The sequence below is a fragment of the Microcaecilia unicolor genome, chromosome 2, assembly GCF_901765095.1.
Source record: "Microcaecilia unicolor chromosome 2, aMicUni1.1, whole genome shotgun sequence".
In the NCBI taxonomy this organism is placed as follows: domain Eukaryota; kingdom Metazoa; phylum Chordata; class Amphibia; order Gymnophiona; family Siphonopidae; genus Microcaecilia; species Microcaecilia unicolor.
The window spans coordinates 168,170,712-168,189,308 of NC_044032.1; the positions used below are offsets into that span (position 1 = coordinate 168,170,712).

The window sequence follows — 18,597 nt, forward strand, 5'->3', positions numbered from 1 at the left end:
CCTTCTGTATTAATAGCTCTGTCCTCAGTTCCTTTGTATAGCCACATCTTATATCAAGAGATTTCAACCGCCAGGCATAACAACCTCTTTCTTCATCTGTATTTGAGTAAAGAACATCACTAGAGGCTGTCATCACCACTTTTCTGTGTTCCTTGAAGCCCAAAAGTGTTGAACTGAAGTGCACCTTTTTGCCATCACCAGCCTCTCTTAGGTACACGTAAAGCCCACCGGTATTTACCACATCAAAGTTAACTTGCATGATTTCTACAGCAAGTTTACTAACTGTCCCAACCACACACCTTGGTTCATCATTCTCTTCCAGCTGGAAAGTTGCAACAGACACTTAAAACTCTCCTATGATGTGTATGTCTGCACCAATAGTGAAAAACACATCTTCTTTTCACTCAGCTGGGACAGGGCTGTGACATTTTTTGATATGGATACCATAACCAGCACAATTCTGTTAGCCTCACAGTTCATCAGGAGCTTAATCTCCAAAGTCAGCCAAGTGCATGTGATCTTATTCATCCAGACCAGGCATCCTGCGTGAACAATTAGTTTAGAGACAGCTCACCCACTTCCACATCTTTCTCCCCATCCAGTAGAACACTGTGCAGCAAGGTGCAGATCTCCGCAAATTGGGACACTGGTTGAGTCAACATGCTGAATTTCTGGATCTGTGTCTGGGACTCTTCATCTCTCACAAAGATTCAGTACTAAAGCCATAAAAAGAAGTACATATCCATGAGGCATTCTTGAGCGATGAACAGTCCTCATGAACTTTCTCCCTTTTAGAGTCTTCTGCCCAGTTTGACCCCACTTCCTCAATTTAACTTTACTGGTTATAAAATTCATGCTAATGGGCTAGAACTTTGCAACTGTAATTGGGTCTTGTTCCGTTGCTGGAAATAACCCGCATACAGATTCTTAGTCAGATCTGTCTTCCATGCGTGCCTGAAGTTCTGTCCTTGATTGAACCAATTTTACTGTCTTTGCACAAGTCCAGGTCTCAATCCTATATCCCAGTACTCTCTCCCTGGTCCTGAATAGATAATCTGTCAGTCTTCCAGATCAGAAAGAAAACCTAAGAACATAATAACATAGGAATAGCCATAATGGGTCAGACCAATGGTTCATCTAGCCCAGTATCCTGTTTCCAGCAGTGGCCAATCCAGGTAACGAATACCTGCAAGAAACCCATTCCATGCTGCCTATCCCAGGGCAAGCAGTAGCTTCCCATATCTGTCTCAGTAGCAGACTATGAATTTTTCCTCCAGGAACTTGTCCAAACCTTTTTAAAACCCAGATATGCTTACCACATCTTCTGGCAAAGAGTTCTTGAGCTTAACTATTCTTTGAATAAAAAAAATATTTCCTCCAATTTGTTTTAAAAATATTTCCATGTAACTTCATTGAGTGTCCCCTAGTTTTTGTGCTTTCCGAAGGAGTAAAAAATCAATTCACTTCTACTCGTGCTACACCACTCATATCTCCTCTTGGCCATCTCTTTTCTAAGCTGAAGAGACCTAACCTCTTTAGTATTTCCTCATATGAAAGGAGTTCCATGCCCTTTTTATTTTGGTCACTCTTCTTTGAACCTTTTCTAATTCTGATATATCTTTTTTGAGATACGATGACCAGAACTGAACGCAGTACTCAACATGAGGTTGCACCATGGAATGATACCGAGGCACTATTACATTCTCAGTCTTATTTACCATCCCTTTCCTAATAACTCCTAGCATCCTGTTTGCTTTTTTGGCCAGCACCACACACTGGACAGAAGATTTCAACATATTGTCTACAACAACACCTAGATCTTTTTCTTGGGTATTGACCCCAAGATGGACCCTAATATCAGAATTGAACACAATACACAAGGTGAGGTTGCACAATGGAGCAATACAGAGGCATTAACATATTCTAGGTCTTATTTTACCTCCCTTTCCTAATAATTCCTAGCATCCTGTTTGCTTTTTTAGGCCACTGCCACCACACACTGGGCAGAAGATTTCAACATATTGTCTGCAATGACACCTAGATCTTTCTTGAGTTCTGACTCATAGGATGGACCCTAGCATTATGTAACTATGATTCGGATTATTCTTCCCAATGTGCATTAGTTTGCATTTGTCCACATTAAATTTCATCTGCCATTTGGATGCCTAATCTTCCAATTTCCTAAGGTCTTCCTGCAATTTTTCATAGTCCACATATGTTTTAACAACCTTGAATAGTTTTGTGTCATCTGTAAATTTAATCACCTCAATCATAGTTCTGATTTCCAGATCATTTATAAATATTTAAATAGCACTGGTCCCAGTACAGATCCCTGTGGCACTCCAATATTCACTTTCCTCCATTGAGAGAAATGGCAGGTTAATGCTACCCCTCTCTTTTCTGTCCATTAACCAACCCCTAATCCACAACAGAAAATTGCCTCCTATCCCATGACTCTTTAATTTTCTCAGGATTCTCTCATGAGGAACTTTGTCAAAAGCTTTCTGAAAATCTAGATACACTACAACAACCGGCTTACCTTTATCCACATGTTTATTCATGCGTTCAAAGAAATGAAGCAAATTGGTGCGGCAAGACTTCCCTTGGCTGAAACCATGCTGACTCTGTCCCATTAAATAATGTTTATTTATGTGTTCCGTAATTTTATTCTTTATAATAGTTTCCGCTATTTTAGCTGGCACTGACATCAGACTTACCAGTCTGTAATTTCCCAGATCACCCCTGGAACCCTTTTTAAAATTGGCGTCACATTGGCAACCCTCCAGTCTTCAGGTACTACGGACGACTTTAACAACAGGTTACAGATTACTAACAGCAGATCAGCAATTTCATGTTTGAGTTCTTTCAGTACCCTTGAATGCTTGTCATCTTGTCCAGGTGATTTACTACTCTTTAATTTGTCAATTTGGCTCAGTACATCTTCCAGGTTCACCGATATTTCTTTCAATTCCTCCGTTTCATCACCCTTGAAAACCATTTCTGGTATAGGCAGATCTCTTACATCTTTTGTAAAGACAGAAACAAAGAATTCATTCAGTTTCTCTGCTATGGCCTTGTCCTCCCTGAGCGCCCCTTTTGCTCTTTCATGATCTAACGGTCCCAAGGATTCCCTCGCAGGCTTTCTGCTTCTGATGTGCCTGAAAAAGTTGTTACTTTGAGTTTTTGCCTCTGCGGCAAGTTTCTTTTCATGTTCTCTTTTAGCCTTCTTTATCAGTGTTTTGCATCTAACTTGCCAGTGCTTATGTTGCTTCTTATTTTCTTCTTTTGTGTCCTTTTTCCATTCTTTGAAGGACATTCTTTTTAGCTCTAATAACCTCTTTTACTTCACCTTTTAACTATGCTGGCTGTTGTTTTCTCTTCTTTCCACCTTTGTAAATATGTAGAATGCATCTGGTCTGGGCTTGCAAGATGGTATTTTTAATCAATGTCCATGCCTGATTTAATGTTCTAACCTTTGCAGGAAGTTTGACCGATGTAATACAAACTGTAGGGACATACCAGTACATATACTACATTACTTGAAGAACATGTATTATTGGCATGTAATGGATATATTTTTCCCGTTTGCACATCAATAAATTGAGTAGAGTCACACATAATATAACATAGCGAACAAGTTCCACAAGAGGATCGGATTGGGGAAGAAGATATTTTGACATTTGTAAGAAGATATAATTCACATACCAATAAAATAACTAAAGCAGAAAACTTATACCAATGCTTAACGTTCATCCTTGTTTTAGATAGGTGAGTTATTGATGCATTTCAGAGAAAAAGCAACTTGAATGACAAGTTATGCCCTATTGAAATCTGGAATCGGGACATAATGGCAGCAAGAATAAGGGGTCATCACAGTGCTTGTTTGGTATGTTCTATTATGTGTGACTCTACTCAGTTTATTGATGTGCACACAGGAAAAATATATCCATTACATGCCAATACTACATGTCCTTTGAGTAATGTAGTGTATGTACTGGTACTGTATGTCCCTGCAGTTTGTATTACATCGGTCAAACTTCCCAGTCTTTAAAACCAAGACTGATCGAACACAGACACTGCATTCAAGCACGAAAAGTAAATGAACCTTTGGTATCTCATTTTGTGGAAAACAACATGTTTTTTCTGATCTTAAATGCATGATGTTGGAACAATTGAAGATAACTGAACGTAGAGGAGATGTGTGCTGAGTTCTTCGGCAACAAAGAGATGGATATTCACATTAAAAACTATGATTCCTCTAGGTTTAAATGTGGCGATAGAGTGGAAAGCGTTTTTGTGATTGCCGGCAATATTTATGTCATGACATTAGGATCCAACGTATGACGTTTAGGAGTTTATATTCTTGGCATCAGCAGGAAGCCATCTGCAATTTTGTTTTAGTGCCACCAGCTGAGAAGCTCCCTTTTTTTGAAAGTTGCTCTAAATGTTTTGTTATTTTCTTGGATGGTGAGGATTATAATATATTTTTTCCCCTGAAGCAGCCTAAAGAGGTGAAACAGAGAACCCCTGTCAGGATTTGGAATTCAGATGGTGCGTTGGATTGTAGCACATTGAGAGAGCAAAAAGACTGAAAGATCCAAGATAAGTACTGTATATAATTGTGGGCAACACTGTTACCGTCTTTTTCAGCTTATTCTGTATCTATGGAAGATTATTTGTCATTTTGAGATATATGATAATAAGGATAAAGTGGAGTTTTTTTATGACTTATGATTAAAAAGAGCCTCCTATATTTCTGAAGGTTTTGCCTTGCAAATAGGAGTGACTCTGATATTTACTGAAGTCTTTTTTCTCCACTTTATATATTTTTAAGAAATCAGATGACAACCCTGAAGATACAGAATATCTTTTGTGGCAGAAATTGAATTTTGATATATGGTAATTGAAATCACCCATTATTATACTGTTGCCCAATTTGCCAGCTTTCTTAAGTTCTGTAAACATTTCTTCATCTGTCTGTTCATTCTGTCCTGGTGGACGGTAGTACAGCCCTACAAGAATAATCCTTCCCTTCACATATGGAATTTCTATCCATAATGATTCCACGCTGCTATCTATTTCTGTAATATTGCTCTCGCTTATTATATGGGGCTACGTCTTATCCTTCCCTGATAGCTCCATTCTCCACAAAACAGCTTTCAGGATAGTCTTGACCATCTCTCTCTAGTTCTATATCATATTGCTTCTGTGTCAGGACAGGAAAGGATTTATGTTGCTGAGCCCTTGTTTTGTGAGCTCATCATTTATGAGTTTCCTCTTCACCACCTTTGTCTCTTCATTAACTTGCTTTTAGACACATCCACTTGAACCAGCTGATCCTGAAATATTTGGCTTGCTTTTCTATATTCCAAGATTTTTATAAGCTGGTGGGTTATTACCCCATTCACTTTTTCATGTTGGTTATATTCTTACCGGACTGCCCTTTTTATCTCACATGCTCCATCCTGTCTGAGTCTTATTTCTTACACTTGAACCTGGAGCATGGTATTCATGATCCCCAACTCTTAGGCCTTTACTTTCACCTTCTGATAATTCCATATCACAGTGATGCTCCCCTCCAGCACAGTATACTGCCACTGTATTCACTGTTGCTGCCAATTCTTGTTGCAGCTGCTCTATTTCAGCCTCTTGCAGTTTCTCCTTGAGCACAACATCCCTGGGCCTGTCCTATCAGCAGGTAAACATGGCCTTTGAGCCCTTTCTCCTCCTTTATGCTTCTGCACTAGCTCCTCTTCTATGGCTACCAGCTGCTTAAGTTTCTCATTTACTTCTTTGATTATCAAACACTTCATATTCTCAAAATAGTCAGCTGGAAAACTCTTCCAATTCTCCTTGAATTTCCTGCAACTGGCAGGTTACCTTCTCCTTTTTGATTTCCCAACTGCTGTTCTCCTCAGATAGCTCTTGAGCAGCCCCTCCTCCCAGCGTAGCTCTTTCACTACACGCTTCTGTTGCCTTAGCTGGTTGAGCTGTCTTCTCTCAACAAAGGTATTTTCATGATGTCCATCACATGCTTCATAATATGCTTGGTATGGAATAGTGTTTATGTTGCTATTACTGAGTTGAAATAAGTATCAGGTTATTGGGGGGGGGGTGCTTTTTTTTTTTTTTTTGCATGGTGAATTCTATGGGGAAATGTTCTAGTTCTACTCTGCACCCATTGTAGAACAAGGGGGACTTTTGCGGAAATAGAATAAGTGTTCAAAATTAACACCATAAAAGACCAATGTGCAGGGTCAGGGGTCACTATGTTTTATATTAAAGTCCTAGGCTACATAATTTAATTCTTACCATTTTTGCTGAGTCTGTGATTGCAAACTTATCATTTCTGTATTATGTGGCCTGGGAATATAAAGTGTGTGTGTGTGTGTGTTTTCCCCTTGGGACAACTGCTTTGACAGTGTTCTGAGTTAGGGGACCCTCCCTCTTTCCTTACTCCCTAACAAGAGCTCAGAGGTTCCATCTTATCCCTTGCCTCAGGAAGTAGAATGCTTAGAGCTACTCTTTGGTGTCTGGGGGTGGGGGGGGGGGGAGGGTGTGCAACATGGCTGAAAGTTTACCTAGAACCTCAGCTACCCTTGGGCCAACCCTGGTTACTGCAAGTTAGTAACTTCTGCATTAAATTTCACTGCAGTGATTTGCTGCACCCTAGTAACTACCCCTTATATTGTGTTGAGAGAGAAATAAAGTGCTGCAGAAATGGGAAAATTGAGCAATCAATTACAATTTGCTTTGTCACACAGGAGGCAAAAAAGCATGTGAAAAAATATTTATTTTGATTATTTGCACATGGCGACTAGCCCGTCTATCACGCATCCTATTTTTGAAATAGTGGTTGGCCACATGTGTTTTGTTCAGGAGCATCTCAAGCTCTCTCCTGTGATATGCAGCCCTCCTGGCAGTACTGAATAGGAATATAGAGCGTGATTGGCTTCTACCAACATTTGTATGGAACCAGCAGAGGGTTCCTGTGAAAACAGGAGCATTCTAATTTCAAAGCACGTTCATCAAGTTTTCCAGAGGCCAGTTGTGTGCATGATCCTTCTTAGTATTTAATAAGGACCTGAAGGATTATTATTTGCTATTTTATAAATAGTAGATAATAAGAGAAAACCAATATCCGAAACTGAAAAAGCATTGATCAGTGTTTTCTGTGTAAGCAGTTTCCAGGTTATATTGACCTTCCTTCCGTCCTTCAACCATTTATTGTTAATTCAGTCTGTCTCAGCTTTGAGCTGTAAAACACATTCTCCCTCAAAACAAAGAGTAAAACTTGATTTTCTTCATCCATCCCCGGGGTTCCCTTCAGCAGACAGGCTACAAAGAACTGATCTTAACTGCTCCATTGAGGGAACATTAGTAGAATAGCAGGCCAACCTGAGGCCCTTGGTAGTCCAGGTGTAATTTAAAACTCCCTTGCACACATTTACTATAATAGTGTCCTTAATAATGAATCGGGCAGTTCTACTGCTTGCCTCTGCTGGGGACTAAAGATTTTCTCTGTTGTGTACTATTCTGCTTTGAAAGTGTTGCATGGGTGTTTTCTGAATATTTATGAAATGGAATCTCCCCCCCCCCCCCCCCCAAAAAAAAAAAAGATGTCTCAATGAAAAGAATTGAATAAAATGAAGGCTATTCTTTCTATAGTATGCCTGTTCCCTCAATTCAGTAATTTTCCTACTTTGAATGAAAAGGTAAAATATGTGGATGTGGCAGCAAATGGCCTGTAGTGTTTTCTCATCACAAGCAAATAAGCAGGTCTTTAGCTTCTTTCCCTCATGACATGACTTTGATACTGACTTGCAAGAGTTGACTCTGTTTAATCTTTACCATAAAAGCCAATGCAATATTTCATGACACATACACATTTTTGGGTGATCTGTTCAAGGAAATCGAGCCTCCTTTGTCCTACACAGGCTTTTCACATGGTAATTTTTAAAAAAATGTTTATGCAGGTAAATTGCTTATCTGACAATTACATCACCAATGTACTACTAAACAGTGATAATGATAAACAGCAATCTAACAGCTGTTACAACCATGAGCTCTGTACTGTTTACAATAAAGTTAGTAACTACGCTACTCAGAACCACATTCAGAACGTTGATGGTATAATGAATGAACAATAATTAACTTAAAACATCAGTTAAAATCATTAGTAAAACCATTTTTGCAAATAACCAAGTTTTAAGCAATTTATGAAATTTAACATAGTTTTGCTCACATCTTAAATCTAAAGGTACAGAACTGCAGAACTACAGAATATGGACACAAGATGAGTAAATGTAGCAGGAGAAAGTTCTAACTTGTTTTTATGATTTAACTGTTTAGATAAGAAACCAAATCTCACCTCTCATAGAAATACAGACAGTGATCATATAATAGCTTGAAGAGGATTGTGAGAGTACAGGTGAAAGGGGATCTGGGAAGGCACAAAGAAAGGGGGTGCAGGCAGCCAGGGAACCCCAACGGGGCAGATTTCATGTGCACAACACCCACATTCAGAAAGCTGGTCTACCGGAGGCAGAGAGGTTGGCTGGGTTAAGGAAGAAGAGGAGGAACTACCAGTCCCAGAATCCTTCTCTTCCCCACCCGGCTGTGCAAGAGTTAGGGGAGGAGATAGAAGATTGGGAAATGGTCTCGGAGGAAGGTGATGAGGGCCAGCTGGAGAGTTTGGGGGCGGGGGAAGTTGGAGAGGAGGATAAAATGGAGGTTACTGAAGGACTAGGGGAGGAACAGATGGAGATTGGAGCGCTGGCTCAAACCCAAAAAGCTGCTGTAAGAGGGTGGCTAGCTGTACCTTGGAGAGACTGGTGGAAGACCGGAGGAGAGAGGCTGAGGCACTGGGGGAAATCTCTACTAAAGAGGAAACAGGTGCAGCCTGTGGGTGAGAAAGAGAGCTGGGCACAATTGAAACCCCAGCCTGAACCAGGTGGGAATAAAGCTGTGTAACCGTGCTGTAAGAAGGTGCAAGAAAGACTGTGTAAACTGTTTCATACTAAAAAGGTCTGGGCTGCAACCTACCAAGCTATTGGGTTTTTCCCTCTGATAATGTACTGTTCCCTGAGTGAAGTAATCTGAGCTAAAGTGAAGTGAAGTTATATGGACTGTTTTTGAACCTGAGTTTGAAGTTATATGGACTGTTTTTGAACCTGAATTTGACTGTGTTGAACCTGAATTGTGCTCTGGGCTGCTGGCCTAAACAACCTGGAGTGAAGGGTGTTTTGTTGATTTGAAGCAAGAAAATAAAAGCTCTTACTTATAAACATTGGGCTTTGAATGTGCCTCTGTGAAAGGAACGGAGGGAGGAGGAAGTCCTGGGAGTTTGCAGGGCCTGGAGCCAAGGCTCAGAGGAGCCAGATTGCTGTGGAGTGAAGGCAACAGTCGTGTGGAGGAAGAGGCAGCTAAGCAGGGTCAAGCCTGGCTGGGTCCTGGATGGGCAACCCAGCTACAGGATGTATAAAATCTTAAATTCAACACAGATTTCTATTGGGAGCCAATGCAGAGTTATCAAAAGTGCAACTAAGTCAAATGTTTATTTCTTCAAAATTAATTGAGCAGCAGTGTTTTACAAGAGTTGTAATCTAGATATAAAAGCAGGGGCATAGCCAGACAGAAGATTTTGGGTGAGCCTTGGCAAGAAGTGGGTGGGCACCATGTGTTCTTTACCCCTCTTCCACCAACTTAAAAATAAATCTCAGCTGGCGGGAAAACGCTGCTCTACACCTTGGCAGTCTGCAGCAGGCATACACTGAAAACGAGCATGCACAGGTGTCAGTATCGGCAGCTTAGAAAGCTCAGACTGCTGAAGTGGAGAGCAATGTTTTCAGCACCATCAGGGGGAGGTCTTCAGTTGTCAGAGCTTGTGATCACCACCAGCTACCACTAAATGTGTGCTGCTGTTGGCTGGGTCTGAGCTCTAAGTGGGTGGACCCTGGCCCACCAGTGGCTACGCCACTGTATAAAAGGGTTTAGAATTACCAAAGTACAGAGAATTACAGTTATCTACGGTAGACAAAACAAATACAGAATAGCCAACATGGTCATGCGTTTATAGGATAATCTGTTACACATCCTGTTGTCTACATTGGATCCCCTTTTTTGGTGTTATTCATCGATGGGAGATCCATCACCACATATCATTTGGTATTGAGATTGATGAGGGACCTCATGAGCATACAGCCGTCCATGAAACTAACTTTTCTGGTCTGGGACCTTAACATAGTTCTTAGGTTGATTCATAGAAACTCCATTTGAACAACTGGGTCTTGCTTCTCTGAAACATCTCACATGGAAAACAATTTTCCTGGCCACTATTACCGTGGGTAGAAGGAATTGGTTCATTATCTACCATACATGCAATTCTATCACAATAGAGTTATACTCAAAACTTATCTTAAATTCTCCCCACACATAGTCTTGGACTTTTACCAAACCAGAATGAAAGTACTTGTTAGCAATGCAGCGAATGGAGTGCTTGCTCCAGTTGATTAGAATGTGGCCCTGAAAAGAAAGTTCATAGAACTATAGATTTATTTAGATGAAAATCCAAGACCATATTTGGGTGGAATTTAAGATGAGTTTAGATTACAACTTTGTTATAATAGAATTGTGGGTTTGGTGTCATTTCATCACCATGGACATTTCGTTACAGATTATGTATTCAAATTATATGCGCAGAAAACTTTGTGGCAAAATGGGGGACGCGCCAGCACACACATCCACGCCTGTTCTTTTGCGGCTAAATATGAACTTTGCTAAAATGTCTTATACATAAATATAATCACAAGACTCATACTTAGGCTCAAAAGAACAGTGGTTTTCAACACCAGACACTTCATCACATGCAGAAAGCTAAATGTACTCAAATTATATGTGTGGGAAATCGTGCAGTAAATTGAGCAAAGAAATGTACATTTAAAGTAGCACGTATCACATAATGAACAATGAATATGTGTGGGAAAACTTGCATACAAAGATGATGAAAATTCAAAACCATGAAAATTCATCTCTGAAAGGCTACCCAAAGTTGGGTTGGGTAGGATGGGAACAGGGTGAAGGGAGGAAGCAAGGTACCATCTTGGAGACCTGTGAAGATAAAATAGGAAAGAGAATGAGTGGTGTATGTAAGTGTGTCCCAAGGCTAATATTTAGGTGCAAAAGAACAGGTGTCTGTGTGTGCTGGCACTTCTGGTTTCCTTTGGACATGCGCACAAAGATGCCACATGTGCCCTCCATTTGCTGCAAGTTTTCCGCACCTTGAGTATTGTGTTCAATTCTGGTTGCCACATCTCAAGAAAGATATAGTAGAATTGGAAAAGGTGCAGCGAAGGGCGACTAAAATGATAGCGGGGTTGGGAAGACTTCCCTATGAAGAAAGACTAAGGAGGCTAGGGCTTTTCAGTTTGGAGAAGAGATGGCTGAGGGGAGACATGATAGAGGCATATAAAATAATGAGTGGAGTGGAACAGGTGGATGTGAAGCGTCTGTTCACGCTTTCCAAAAATACTAGGACTAGGGGGCATGCGATGAAACTAAAGTGTAGTAAATTTAAAACAAATCGGAGAAATTTTTTCTTCACCCAACGCATATTTAAACTCTGGAATTCATTGCCGGAGAACGTGATGAAGGCGGTTAGCTTGGCAGAGTTTAAAAAGGGGTTTGACGGTTTCCTAAAGGACAAGTCCATAAACCACTACTAAATGGACTTGGGAAAAGTCCACAATTCCAAGAATAACATGTATAGAATGTTTGTACATTTGGGAAGCTTGCCAGGTGCCCTTGCCCTGGATTGGCTGCTGTCATGGACAGGATGCTGGGCTCGATGGACCCTTGGCCTTTTCCCAGTGTGGCATTACTTATGTACTTATGAATTCATGTAGCTTGAATATGTGATGAAGTGTTAAGTGATGAAATGTCTGCAGTGATGACGTGGCAGATTAAGGTGATGAAAATGCTGCTGTTCTGTGCCTATATGAGCCTTGTGAAAATTTTGTGTTTGAAGTTTTGGTGAGACTCGTATTTAGGTGCAAAAGTACAGGCATAAATGTGTTCTGGCATGTCCCCTCCCCCTCCCACCACCACCACCTCAATTTGCCACTAATTTCCCATGGATATAATTTGAATATGCTTACCTTGAATACATGATGAAGTGTTGCCTGATGAAATGTCCATGGGGATGAAGTGTTTCAGTCATAGGCGGTCGGTGGCCCAACTGTTTGGGGAGGCTAAAGGGGGTGGGGTTAGGGGTGGGGCCAGGGGTGGAGCTTAAATCCATAATTGTCTGATAACACAGAAAAAAAAAAAAAAGTCACAATACCTTTTATTAAATTTAGATATTAGATATGTATCATATGTTAAAGAATAAAGTGGTTGCTCAAAGCATATACTAACCACAATCGCTCAACTGCAAAACACTGTGCACAACTTTGTGCAAAAACACACTCACAACCTTACTGTACCATAAATATTACACTGGGCAGAACCTAATACACCAATATACCACCCATACAGAAAATGCAGACCGTCAACAATATGAAACAAGGGATCATAATATCACAATTCTCATGTACAGCCACAAAACACCCTAATTCATGTTTAATGTGGGATAAAATGCCATAAATAAGTAAATAAATATAAACTTTTAATGTTGAGCACCTGATTCTCAAAGTGGACATATGCATACATGCATACATTTTGGATGAATTGCAGCCACAATCCTTACCTTGCTGGGAGCTAATGGCACCTTCCACTTTCTTTTTGAAGGTGGCCATCACTTTCTTTGGCTTCACCACTGGGAAGATTGTGTCCATTTCAATCCAGTCTTCAATATCCTCCTGCTCATATAGTAACTCTCCGGTGGGTTTTCCAGTGGCAGTCACCAAACAGCCTGCTGCATAATGTGCAGTACCAAGAAAGCAATCTCTCAAAAGTTTGTATTGTGCAAACTCTTTGGGACAGTTCTTACGTAATTCATTAAAAGTTATTTATCACAGCATGCAGTAAATTCAGTTTCTTCCAGGACTAGTAGTACTGCTACTGAACTGTGTACAGTGCTATAATTTAATAACGACAGATTTTTAGCTCACCTTTCAAAAAATGTTCAAGTATAATTAGAATTCAGATACAATCCACAAAGAATTTCTGTGCCTGTCTGCACACCACTGGAGGTTTTCCCTCCATTATTTGGGCAGCGCGATTGGATCAGACTAGAGTTGTCTCCCTCCTTCCCCTGTCTGCATTTTCCTAATAACACCATCCAGAAATTAACAAGGTTTTGTTGGGGACCGTTTGACTCACAGAATCTGCTTTCCAAGCAAGCCCATGAGGGGACCACATGTTAAATCCTAAACCCATCTCCCTTAGCCAACTACCATAGAAGAAACCTCAGCTATAATTGGATTTTAATCAAAGAATTTCTTAGCCGGATCTGAAATCTATTACTGATTACAAAACAATAAAAACAATTACAGACATCTTCCAAAGCTCAATCATCCTCATTATTCATCTGCTCCATGCTCAGCTGGGGGACAGTTCATTCATCAGACCTGTTTCTTCCCCCTCTCCTAAACAGACATTGCATTCATTTCATACCTCTAAATTTGGAAACAACGTCTACGTCTTCAACAACAAAATTATAACATTTTCATCGAAACAAATTCTGTAGTGATGAAGGAGGGGAAAGCCAGTAATTCTTTCAATTTTCCTTGTCCTCGTAAATTTAATGGTGTAAACATACAGTTTAAAAAAATCTATGTACAGTAAAAACTTCTCTGTTCATATTCTGTTGCAAAAAAACTAAGACCAAATCAAAGATCAATATCTACCCTCCCCTCCATGTCCAGCGATTCTCCCTTCCTCGCCTTTAACCGTTTTACTCTCCCTGGCAGCAACGTCTGTGAAGAAAAAGGCACTGCAGGCTTGCCTCCGGCTTCAGCTTTTCCCTTCGCTCTTCACACAGTGTCCCGCCTTCGCGGAAACAGGAAATGCATGATCGCGAAGGCGGGACACTGTGTGAAGAGCGAAGGGAAAAGCTGAAGCCGGAGGCAAGCCTGCAGTGCCTTTTTCTTCACAGACATTGCTGCCAGAGAGAGTAAAACGGTTATACGCGGGGGGGGGGGAGAGCAGGAAGGAAGGAGGGACGGTGGAAGAGCTCGCTGGCTGCTGTGCAAGCCCTGCGTTTGTGAGGGCAGCAGCCAGAGGAAGGTCAAGATTGGGCTGGGGAGGCTTAGCCTCCCCAAACCTCTTATATGGGGCGCCTATGGTTTCAGTGATGACCTGTTGAGTGATGAAGTGTCCATACACTATACATTCTATCTACAGGCGACAAAAGACTAAAGAAAATGCCTCAGTTTTGTGTCATTTATAATCCCAATGGTCTAGGAAACCAGCCACCAAATGCCTCTATGCAGCTGGTGGTGAATTGCATAACTTTCTGCTACCTTCATTCAGGTATGCAGTCCATAGATCCTGTATGTGCTCATCAACTAAGAACCAAGACATTTATAGAGCAGCAATATGAGCCCCCACTTATTGTTTTCAAAACATCATTTCTTGGATCACTCAGCAGCCAAAGACATAACATTTGGTCAAGCCATATTGTGCAACTTGTTCACAACCTAAAAAAAAATAGTCACAACCAAGACGATCACCGCCACCAATAGCCTTCAGCTATGGATTCACCAGCAAGTGTGCCTGCATTACCCTGTTTGTTGACCTAACCTCGACACAATATTAAATGTATCTGTCACCCAGCAATGACTTTGCTAACAAAATATGTAAGCCACATTGAGCCTGCAAATAGGTGGGATAATGTGGGATACAAATGCAATAAATAATAAATAATAAAAATAATAAGTTGCTCGCCTCTAAGAGGGGTTCTCCATCGACAACAGGGAAATGCAGCTACACTTTCCCACCTGCAATCTCCTGAAAAGAAAAAAACGAGAGAATAAACAATAACAAGGAAACTGGATCAAAAGAAAGCATTTAAAGAACAGACTAAAGCACTGATGCTCAAAAGTAAACGTGGGCGCTAGAGGCCATTAGTGCCGTACTAGCGCCCGCATTTACCTGCGCAGAATGTTCAGAGGAGTCTAGCGCAATAAACAGTGAGCATGCCAGGCACTTGCTCAGCATGCAAATATCGTCAGGCTCATGTAAATGAGGTCATTTTATATTCCTCCCCAAGGCTCAGAAAAGAGCACCCAAAACAAAACTGCCTTACCACTGCAAAAATAATGCCAGGTCGGAGCAGACGTTAGGGTGTAGGAAGAGTGGATTTTCCATGATTCTCATGTTTGCTTCATGATTCTTTTCTGCAAAATCTGTCAATTTTGATTACTTTTGGAAGAAGGAAGCCCTTGCAAGCCCTTAAGCACTGGTCTTGAGAAACAACAGACTCAAGTGAAAGCACACATTGGCGTTTGTTTCCTCCGTCTAAATATAAGCATCCAAGCTAAAAACAAATTGAAAACACTTATATTTAGGCCACAGAAAACAGATGCCAATGTGTGCTTCATGTTCGAGTTTTACCAGGCGCATGTAAACAGGAGCTAAGCTTACTGTGGAACTCTTCACGTGCACCAAGCACAATCATCCCACACCAAAGTACAGTCCTCCCACTAAACTCCCTAGTGGCCAATGCTATGTGTGTGCCTACATTTGCATCTCATTAGCACTGAGCATTAGGGCATTGTTCTTCTGCACTGTTCAGTGGTATTTGTATGGCACTATTCGGAACAACGCCGAAGTTGTGAGCATTGGGGCCTGAATGCTGATACGCTGATGAAGGAGAAATAGGAATCCCCAAGCAGCCTCAGAAGCAGCCTAAAAGGCCTTTATACTAGAGAAGGGTTCCAAATACATTGGCTATTTCAGGTGATGTCACCAGCAAGCGTGGCTGCATTTTCCTGTTGTCTACGGAGAACCCCTGTTACAGGTAAGCAACTTTGCTTTATATGCACTGAGAAGAAAGCTGTTTGCCCTAAATTGCAGGCCAGGCCATCAGTACAATTCAAAACAAAATATAAACATGCATACAAAAGCTTTGGGGACTGAACAGATATTTGGCATACAAGGTATTTTTTTTTTCTGTAAGGTTCCTGCAAGTTTCTTTAGGCTTTGCATTGCTCATTGTGTTGCAGATGCCAACAGTTTCTGCATGTAAATGCTCTAAATTTCTTTCACATGGATGTGCAGTGCAGCGTCATTTGCTAAATGCTAGATTTCCTTTTCTCACAGGTTGCGGCAGGAGAATGGCATGGTGGACTCAGCTCCCCAGTGGGAGGCAGTGTTGAGACGACAAAAGGAGAAAAATCAGGCCGACCCCAACCACAGGAGGTCCAGACACAGATCCCGATCGTACGTAAGCCCTCCTCACGCTCTGACTTCAAATTCAATGCACACATCTAGGGGTAAATTCAAGAAACTGTGCCAAAAGTTAGACATCAAAATTTGGGTGCCAAGCGCCAGTTCTATACCAGCAATGACATGCATAATTGCCAGTATAAAATACTGACATATATTGGCATGCTCACGCCCAAATTTAGGCGCGAGCACTTGCACCAGCCAAACAGCTGCTGTAAATCAGCGCACCTAAATGTTACTAAATGCTAATATTCTATGACCTATGTGCACCACTGCCAGATACGCCCCTGACCCACTCACGTATCCGCCCCTTTGCAGTTACACACTATTGAATTTTCTAGAATAATGCCTAAGTGCAGTTATGCGAGTTACTGTAAATTATTGCTAACTAATGCCAATTAAGGCCCATTATTGGTATAAGTACCCAATTTAATAATTACATTAGGCAGGTGCATGCACGCTGAAGTTCATAGAAACCAGGGGTTAGTCCCTTCTTGCAGTAAACCAAGCAGGAGGATGATAGTAATAATTAGTAGCATGTACATGTGATTTTCATTCAAATGGGTTCCTCATTCACGATATGCTCATTTCAGAAACATGAGTACAGCCACTTCATGGGTGGGTACTTCAGTAGCACATTTCTGGCACTTGAGAGCTTGTGAAGGAGAAAGAGGCAAATAAGTTATTAAATACAATCTAATAAAAGTGCAAATTTTACATAGTTCGAGGAATTCAAATGTTGGCCTGGTTTTGGAAGTCAGATTTTTTTTTTTTTTTTTATAAAACTCAGGGAAGGAGAGGGGATATATTGAAAGCCACTTATGCAGTAAACATCCGTTTGTGATAACACAACTGCTCTTTTTTTAAATTATTTCTCAAACACTTATGAGGCCTACATGTATCTATATAAGTTACTGTACAGCCAAAATCTTTTCATCCAAAGTGGGGAGGAATTTGGGTGGGGCCAAAAGCTATATTAATAACAACAATATTCAGCCACTATACAGATAAAATGATTACTTTTTCTGCATGGAAGGCCTGTTTTATATGCAGAAACTGAGCTCTTATAAAATTGCACATGGGTATACACGTGTTTTAAAAAAGAAAAAGTAGGCACACAACAGGATAGCACTTTAGTACGATTTACACGTAGACATTCCTGGGGGCATAGTTTGGGTGGACTTGCAGTGTAACTTCTTGTATTCTATAACTGCTGTGGAATTCCTAGGCCTGCCCCTGACCCACCCATGCTTCTCCCAGGTCCACGCCCCCTTGCAGTTGTGCACTATGGAAATTGCACACCCAGTTTATAGAATACCAAGTAAAGGTAATTACACACCAGCCAATAGAACCAATTAACACCAATAATGGGCAGTTTATTGGTTGTTACAGCCACCAGTGTTGAACAAGTTAGGTGCGTAGCTGACCTTATTCTATAAATTGCGTGTTCACCTTTGTGCAACCAATTTTATAGAATTAGGGGGATGGAGTGCACAAAGGAGTATACGCACAGATTTACACCTTTATAATGTGAAAGGATAGCACTTCTGGGTCTCGTTGTATGAGCCTATCTTTAGGTACATTGGCGTCTATGTTTCCTTTATGAAATAGGTACCTTTTTGGTCTTTTGATTGGTACATTGTAATAAAATAAGCCTCCAAAAAGTTATGCTAGAATTTTCAGCATCCTGGCTAGAACACATAGATCATTTATCCATATATCATTTATGTAATTGCCAGACCACTGAATATTGACCTCCAAGATTTTGTGAGGGGACAGGGAGGAGTTAGTCTTGAGAACCAGTCACCCAGAGATATTTTACCAACCCTTTAAAACTTCCAACAGTTTCCAGTCATCTAGAATGAATATTGCAAAAGTCAAGGCTTCCCACAGATTCCCAGGGCCATCCCTGTGGTAGTGAGTTCAGATTCATTTTGAAGGGCATGAGGACACTGCCTATGTGCTGAGGTGTAAGCTGCATCTCAGGTCCAGGGCCGTTGCAACCAGATAAACATGGTAACTATATAAACCAGGGAAGCAACAACAAAAAAAGCTGCTGCAACCTGATGTGCCAGCCCTGCCCTTCAAGGAGAAGTGTGAAAAGGGCATCTGAACACCACAGGGCCCGGGCTGATCCCCTAGCTCTTCTGATGCTGCCACTGCTGTATCTCTGGGGCTGAAGCAGAAATAGCACTAGTAATGAGTGCT

The 18,597-nt window shown here is 41.0% G+C and overlaps 1 protein-coding gene across 2 annotated transcripts in view; it reads left to right on the forward strand.

Moving 5' to 3' along the window:
• EPB41L4A (erythrocyte membrane protein band 4.1 like 4A) overlaps positions 1–18,597 on the forward strand; it is a 564,380-nt gene that overhangs the window by 481,014 nt on the left and 64,769 nt on the right. For both annotated transcript variants that reach the window (XM_030193468.1, XM_030193469.1), the window contains one exon: positions 16,264–16,383. In XM_030193468.1, coding sequence (XP_030049328.1) covers positions 16,264–16,383 — 120 coding nt within the window. The remainder of the gene's footprint in view (positions 1–16,263; positions 16,384–18,597) is intronic.